Here is a 7,519-nt window from a genome sequence, read left to right as displayed (position 1 = left end):
GTATTTAATAATATACGTTTATTTTTTATTTTTATCCTAGGTATTTCAGCGCAGTAAACATAGAAAAAAATGTTTCACAAAAGCCCTTTTTTTAAGAATGATCCTAATAATTGCATTAATTGTGAATTCGTTTATTCAAATCAACATAATAAAAACAGAGAATTAATTTATTCAATTCAACATGATAAAGACAGAGAATTAATAAAACATTTGTATCCTTTTTTATAGAAAATAATGATTATCTGAAATCACATATTTCTACTACACTGTTCAACAGCCGCTATTTAGAAAATATGACATTTTAACACCAATACAGATGCTGCAATAGGTTGTACATAACAAAGTGCACATTCTGCAGATCAAATCAAACATGCCATGTATCCTGACTTAAGTCCGTCAGTCTTAAAGAAACACAAACTCCTTATAAACATTTTCTCCTTCACTGACACCTGTAATGATCTCAGTGTCAGACTGAAGAACAAGAAGCACCAGATCTAATGCTCTCCTCCAAGCTTCAAACTTCACAGTCACATTATCATACACAGAAGTCACAGAATCTGTCTCCGCCTCCGTCGGGGCCCATAATGCTTTAACACACACGGGTCCTCCGTCCTCACAGTGTCTCAGTAGGCGTGTGACGGATGTCCGAGCCTCTGCTTTACATGAGACCTTCCCACAGTTCAGCATCAGCGTGGATATATAGTCCATCCAGCCATCGGCCATCATCTGCATCACAACCTTCTCATACGGGTTTTCCATCCCACTCCGTGTGGATTTATAAAGCTGCTGGATGCAGACAAGCTCTGTGGCCGCCGCTCCCCGCAGAAGCTTCCCGTCTGTAAACGCCTGGTGCAGACGGTGAGCGCAGCTCCAAAACCGATCCTCCAGGCTTTGTAACTCGGCACGTATGGAGCTGGTAATGACCGCGGTGACCAGAGACGTGCCTGCAGCTGTAATGCTGATGGCGGTTGATTCATTTCTCCCGCCGTTTCTGCTGAACTCCCTCCATCGACGGATCTTCACCCCTCGGCCCACGCATCGTTCTGTGAGCTGTGTGATGTAAGACATGAGCATGGCACCCGTGGATGTGCTGAAGTCCTTCAAAATGTCAGTCCTCACACCTTCAACGACCAGAATGTTGTAGGGAATGCAACGATCTTTCAGCTTTACAGACACCACACCACTCACAAGCAGAACATCTACACTCAGATTCCGCAGTGTTTTGAATGCCGTCTCGGTCCAGTGCTCTTCACGGCTCACACACGTCACGTCAGGACAATCTGTGACGTGTGTGATGTGTGCGGGCATGTTATAGCCCACGTGGCGATATTTCTCGCTCAAGTCTCCGGTCACCAGAGCCATTTTTAACGTCTGCTCCTGAAGGTGTTGTACCACCAAAGACTGTTCTTCCGACACAAGCACGACGTATCCGTGGAGCACACGCGAGTGTTTCTCAGAAGGCCCGGACACTGGACACGTGACCAGCTTTTGGATATCTAGCGCGCTCGTGTTACATCCAGACTGCAGCTTGTAAGCTTCCAAAACTAAATTCATGGAGTCCTGACATCCGTGGCTGATGCCGTGTGCTACATGAGACACATCAGCGCTTTTCACAGTTTGATGATCATTTGAAGTGAAGTGTCTGCTGTGCTTCAGTGTCAACCTGATATTTTGAGGGATCTTTTCCTCCGAGTCTTTCTTGCTGGACACTTCTTCCAAACATACAGCTGAGGATCTGCACGCCTCCAAACACACCTCTAGTCCTTTAGTCGTGGCATTTTTTATGTGTGACACACTGAATCCTCTATGCAGACAATCCAGTGCGACTCTACTCCAGATCCCGGTCAGAAACACCAGCGTGTTTGTCCCAGACCGGAGGATCTTTTGATGAGCCTGTACGGTCTCATTGAGCAGCTGGGCGACAGAACTGTCCATCTCTACGTTCTCCAGCAGACGTGCAGAGGAGCTGACCAACGCCACGTTACCTCCATCCTCATCCTGAATGAACTTCTGACGTTTATGTGGACCCAGAAATGAATGAGTTGTGGTTGCAATGGCTTCCAGCTGCTGGAGAGCGATGTGGCGACGCTGACCGATGGAGGCCACTGAAGCTCTGGACATCTGTTAATAAAAAAGATTTATTAAATTAAAATAGCTATTATTGGACCAGATTGTCGAATCATAATGAATAGATTACTTGTGAAGTAAATTTGTGTGTGAAAGCCGCAGAAAAAAACAATGGACCACTCCAAAATTATATTAAGTCTTCTGAATTTACTCTCTGTGCTTTAGTAAAATTATAATTTTGATTTCATTCTGGATAGTAGGGACAACATTTTCCCCAAATTCCAAATAAAAATATTGCTTGTTTGTTGCTTTTTGCATTTATTTGCAACGAGCCAAACTGCTTAAAATAACAAACAAAAAAGGCAATGAAAGCATGACTTCATGACTTCAATGAAGTCATGTTCTTTCACATTGCTGTTGGGTGACGTTATGTCATGAGGTTTCTTTTTGTCACAATTCAACACACACTGGACTGAAGTTCACATGATACATGTAGAAATGATTAAAAGCAAAACTGGAGTGATAATATTTCGAAATTTCTATTCTAGATGGTATTTTGAGCCTTAAATAATACATACATATCATTTATATTAACGGTTTATTAATTCACTAGTTACTACATCAGAAAACTGTAAACTATTAAAATACACTACAGAATAGGCTACTACACTAGATTACACCATTGTTTACGTGTGCACACTTAATACAAATGCAGGCCATCTGGATTAACTCGAGGTTTTATGTGGTCTCGTGTGGTTTAAACCTACAACATTTTAGTTGCCCTGCAGATTATAAACCACTATGCGAGGACTTCTAATGCTTTAAATGAAAATCTAGTTTATAAACAATGTATTGACGAACATGTACGAATAAACACTCGCATGCTTTAGCTGACGAGGACAGAAAATGTGTTTATATAAAATAAGTCCACAGGAGTGCTGATAAAGCTACACAACACATTTCAGTGCGTCATGCGAATGGCAAACGTAAATCTGACGTTAGTCACGTCAGACAACAACGTGTTAGCGAGATCACTTACATTTAATTTAATTCCATTAAAACGTATCTGTTTATCACTTTGTGTTACACTATAAAGATAGCAGGACTATCACAACACTGGTATTCATGCTGCAGAAAGACTTACCTTCTTTCGCCAAGTTATGTAGCGCGCATGCGCAGTCCAATACCCACCGCGCACGTCAACTGCTGCACGTTGCTAAGAGACAGACGCCAAACGAACGCAACTGTGAGTTAAATCAAGAGTACCCGACTACTCGCCGATGATTGGTCGACAGGATTACCATACAGCGAAACGACATCACCTATTGGCCCAGGCTTTTGTCACTCAGTCAGCAGTCTCCACCACACAAACGCCCTCAAGAGGGAAACAACGACACTTGTCAGCATTTCCTACTGTTATTTACTAACATTTGACGCTGTTTGCGAAGCTTTAGTGTGTTTTTATTGATATTTCCGACATGGTAGGTGCACTCTATATTTACTTTTCAAACTTGTTGAATTAATTTACGTCAGGAGAAGAGAAATGAGAAATGAATGTGTTGGTTAGCTAAGCTGTTAGCTTGTATTGTTATGGAAACCAACCTAAAAGGCAGTAAAATAAACATGTTTTTATTGATTTGATCTGACTTCCACTGCTTGTGCTACACAACTGTTGCTTTTTGTTGTGCTTTATTAATGTTTGTTGAGATCATCAAACTAATAGTACCGTAAACCCACGTGCATGCGATTTTACAATTAATCTTAATCGCAATTTTACTCAAAATGCCGCGTCACATTATGGGTTCTACAGCTTTTGAATTACATGCAAAAAATAGGAAGAATAACACATCTTTTAAATGACCTGTGCAGTTGTCACTCATATTTGTGATTGCTTCTTTATACCAGTATAAGTATTTTAATGTATAGTTTTAATCTCATTTGCTTTGATTATTGATTCAATGCAAATCTTACCATACACGTTTAATACACTCATAGAAAACCAAATGTCACACAACGCCCCCTAGTGAATGTTTGGTTACATCTCTTTTTGTGTCTTTCTTTTGTTTTATTGAAGGCTTCTAGCTTCAGAAAACCCAGTGGCACCAGTAACCAGAGGAAAAGAGCGGGTCCCAAACCAGAGCTGACAGAGGAACAGAGGCAAGAAATTAAAGAAGCATTCGATCTGTTTGACACAGAGGGGTCGGGGACTATAGATGTGAAAGAACTGAAGGTAAAATTAAAGTCATAGCTGTGCAGTCCTATACTCATGTATTATAGCATCGAAGTCTAATTGATTTACATAAAGGATTTACTGAGTAAATCTCAGCAGAAAATCCACTCTGAGTGATTAATTCCCTCTTCTTACTCTTCATCCTCAGATGCTTTTAAATAGTATTGAAGATCCAACTGTATGTTCATTCGTTGGCTGATTTTCTTTCCTTATTTTGAGAACCACATAAGAAGATAATCTGATGACATTTTATCATCAAATTATTTGTCTGTGTTCAGCCGGTGCAGATTTCTTGAAAAAACATTTATAAAATGTGTGTCCTTACGTTTCAATAATAATGTGATTGGATTATTGCCGTAGGTTGCTATGCGAGCTCTGGGCTTTGAGCCAAAGAAAGAGGAAATAAAGAAGATGATCGCTGATATTGATAAAGAAGGAACGGGCACAATCGACTTCAGTGATTTCCTGTCTATGATGACACAGAAGATGGTATGTCTGATTGTTAATAATAACAAAACTAATGCATGGTGTTTAAATAGCAAGTAAATTAATCTGTGTCTTTGTATATTTCACAAGAGCGAGAAGGACTCCAAAGAAGAGATCCTGAAAGCATTTAGACTTTTCGACGATGACTGCACAGGCAAAATCTCCTTCAAAAACCTCAAGAGAGTGGCCAAAGAGCTCGGGGAGAATCTCACAGATGAAGAGCTACAGGTGGGTCTGGATACACCAGCCGTGAATGCGGGGAAATCCATAGAAACATGGAGAGAATCTGTGTTTCTCCTCAGAAACTGACTACTTAGTCAGTGGGTAGTTAAGTGGCTTTAGATCTGATAAGATGTTACGGAGGAACGGCTGACATCTGTTGGAAAATAACATGTTTTTGTAGACTGTTGTTTTAACATGTTTGCATTTCCTCTTTTTTGACGCAGGAAATGATAGACGAGGCAGACCGAGATGGAGACGGTGAAATTAATGAACAGGAGTTTTTAAGAATCATGAAAAAGACAAGTCTGTACTGAATCGATACCCCGTGTCCTTTTACTGTCACCGAAGCTGTATCTGAAGACTCTTAAAAGTGTTGATTTGTGTTGCTTTCTTTTCTATGAGGTTGTAAAAAGTATTTTAATGTATAATTATTTTGTGTACAATATTAAATACACAATAAAAATGTATTTGTTTTGTCTGTCTACATGTAAGGATGATATACAGCTAAAGAAGAATCTGAGCAACACTTCATATGAATGTCACTGAATTACTAGATAAAATAGGAAACAAGTAAGTTTAGTCATATTTAAATGGTTAAACAATAGATACACATTCATTCAATTTGAAACCATAGGATGGTGTCTGGTTTTCAAAACAGTTTGTGGACCTTAGACGCTGAATCAATTATTTCACAATTTGATTTGTATCCTTCAATGTTAAATATTGGGTATCAGATATATTTGCCAAACTGATATACAATTTATATAAAATAGAAATAACTACAACTACCACAGTGCTATTACATTACTGTCTCAAGTCAAGCATGAGGATAGTTCTGAGAAGCTCCATTACCCTTCATTGTTTGTTTTGTTTTTGCATACGATTATGCCATGAAATACAGACATTTCTAAGTGTGCATATATTTTAGGTATGAAGTACATTATTTGATCCCACAGAGGGCAGTCTCAGAAACGCCAGGCTTAAAACGTAAAACTTAAAAAACAAAACTTGTGAAATTGCTTGTTATTAGTAGCGTAAGACTCATACTTGTTTATTTGAAGAGTTGAAGAGTAATCCAACCACAGACATCAGATAAATGTGACAGACTTTTACTGAGAAAGGGTGAAAACATGAGTCAATAAACATTTATTGTTGAAAAACTGAAGCTTTGAAAGGAAATTAAACATGTCACCTCACTCAAATCAATTCAAATGCCTTGTCTGAGTGTAGTTAGAAGAAACTGAATTGTAGCTCCTTAAAGAAATCAACAAACAAGAGCTGACAGTGATGCTGTAGAGGGGCAAATCGAAGGTCAAATCAAGTGTGTCCTCCATCTCATTCGGACAAAATCTGACCTTTGGGTCATTTTGGAAAGTGTAGCTAAAGTGTTTTCTCAAGATGCAAAGTCTCAAGTGGGTCAAATAATGTCTTCACTGAAATCTACTAATGGACAATTCCGTGAAAATGTCAACCTTACCACGAAAAAAATAATTTGAATAAATATGTGGTTGAAATATCCATGTGAGATCTCTCTTCAAATTTGTAAAGCATTTGTTTTATTTTTAGTGCATTATTTTTCATAGTCAGGTAAGAGCCATTTTCAGGATTCATAACGCTACATATTTCTCATAAATGGACACATGAAAATTAATATAAAGTAACTATTATATGTTTTATTAAGAGGCATCCCTTCTCCATGCATTGGGTATTATTGCAACAGGATTGTGTAATGTATTTCACAGTAATCCTACAAAGTTTGGCGTCTCCCAAAAACCACATCCTTTTTTTGTCACCTTCATAACGCATGTTTATTTCCATTTTTTAAATATACATTTTTTACATAGACTGACATTTTTGGATGTTTTGACTCTATCAACAAGTGTTCAGTAAAATATAAACAGATGGTTCAATATATTCGTAACAAATTCATTCTCTGAGCATTTTTATGTCACGTCCATAACGCAAAATGTCACGTCCATAATCCTGGAATTGCCAAAATGTGAATGAGTTTAACAACTGATAGAGAAATGATGTGTTCAGGCCCGTAAGAGTGCATGGGATACTTCAGTAATAAAATTACAAATCTTGTCATCATTTATTAACCCTCATTGTTCGAAACTTGCAAGACTTCTCTCGAAAACAAAAGAAGATATTTTAAAAACGTCTCAGTGTTTGGGTGTTCATACATGGAAGTCAATGGTATTCACTGTTACCAACATTCTTCAAACTATCTCCTTTTATGTCCTGAAAGTCAAACAGATTAGGAATAACGATGTAAAAGATGAAAGAATTTTAATCCTTGCTGAAATATCCCTTTTCTAAAGCATTTTAAAATAAAACAATATGGTTAATAACATTTACATTTGCTGGTGAAATACAAGTTTACATCAATTGCTGTGTCCGTGTTGGATCTTGACAACTTTCCCTGTATTTATTAATCCAAACGTGCTTATTAAAACAAACGTGACTAGTTTTGTTGTCATAATAATCACATTTTACTTTGTTCCAAAAGTC

The 7,519-nt window shown here is 38.2% G+C and overlaps 2 protein-coding genes across 2 annotated transcripts; one reads left to right on the top strand and one right to left on the bottom strand.

Annotated features, from left to right (window-relative positions):
• Positions 1–210: 210 nt before the first annotated feature.
• Positions 211–3,270, bottom strand: bbs12 (Bardet-Biedl syndrome 12). Its single transcript, XM_056769402.1, has 2 exons — positions 3,212–3,270; positions 211–2,121 (listed from the first exon to the last, which is right to left on the bottom strand). The coding sequence occupies exon 2, from the start codon at positions 2,119–2,121 to the stop codon at positions 403–405; it is 1,719 nt and encodes a 572-aa protein (XP_056625380.1). The 5' UTR covers positions 3,212–3,270; the 3' UTR covers positions 211–402.
• A 130-nt stretch (positions 3,271–3,400) lies between these two features.
• Positions 3,401–5,496, top strand: cetn4 (centrin 4). The gene is made up of 5 exons (XM_056769405.1): positions 3,401–3,548; positions 4,142–4,297; positions 4,658–4,786; positions 4,874–5,011; positions 5,230–5,496. The coding sequence occupies exons 1-5, from the start codon at positions 3,546–3,548 to the stop codon at positions 5,317–5,319; spliced, it is 516 nt and encodes a 171-aa protein (XP_056625383.1). The 5' UTR covers positions 3,401–3,545; the 3' UTR covers positions 5,320–5,496.
• Positions 5,497–7,519: the final 2,023 nt, after the last annotated feature.

Source organism: Triplophysa dalaica, chromosome 16, assembly GCF_015846415.1.
Source record: "Triplophysa dalaica isolate WHDGS20190420 chromosome 16, ASM1584641v1, whole genome shotgun sequence".
In the NCBI taxonomy this organism is placed as follows: domain Eukaryota; kingdom Metazoa; phylum Chordata; class Actinopteri; order Cypriniformes; family Nemacheilidae; genus Triplophysa; species Triplophysa dalaica.
The sequence above is the reverse complement of the archived record's forward strand: the minus strand, read 5'-3'. Positions and strand labels throughout refer to the sequence as shown.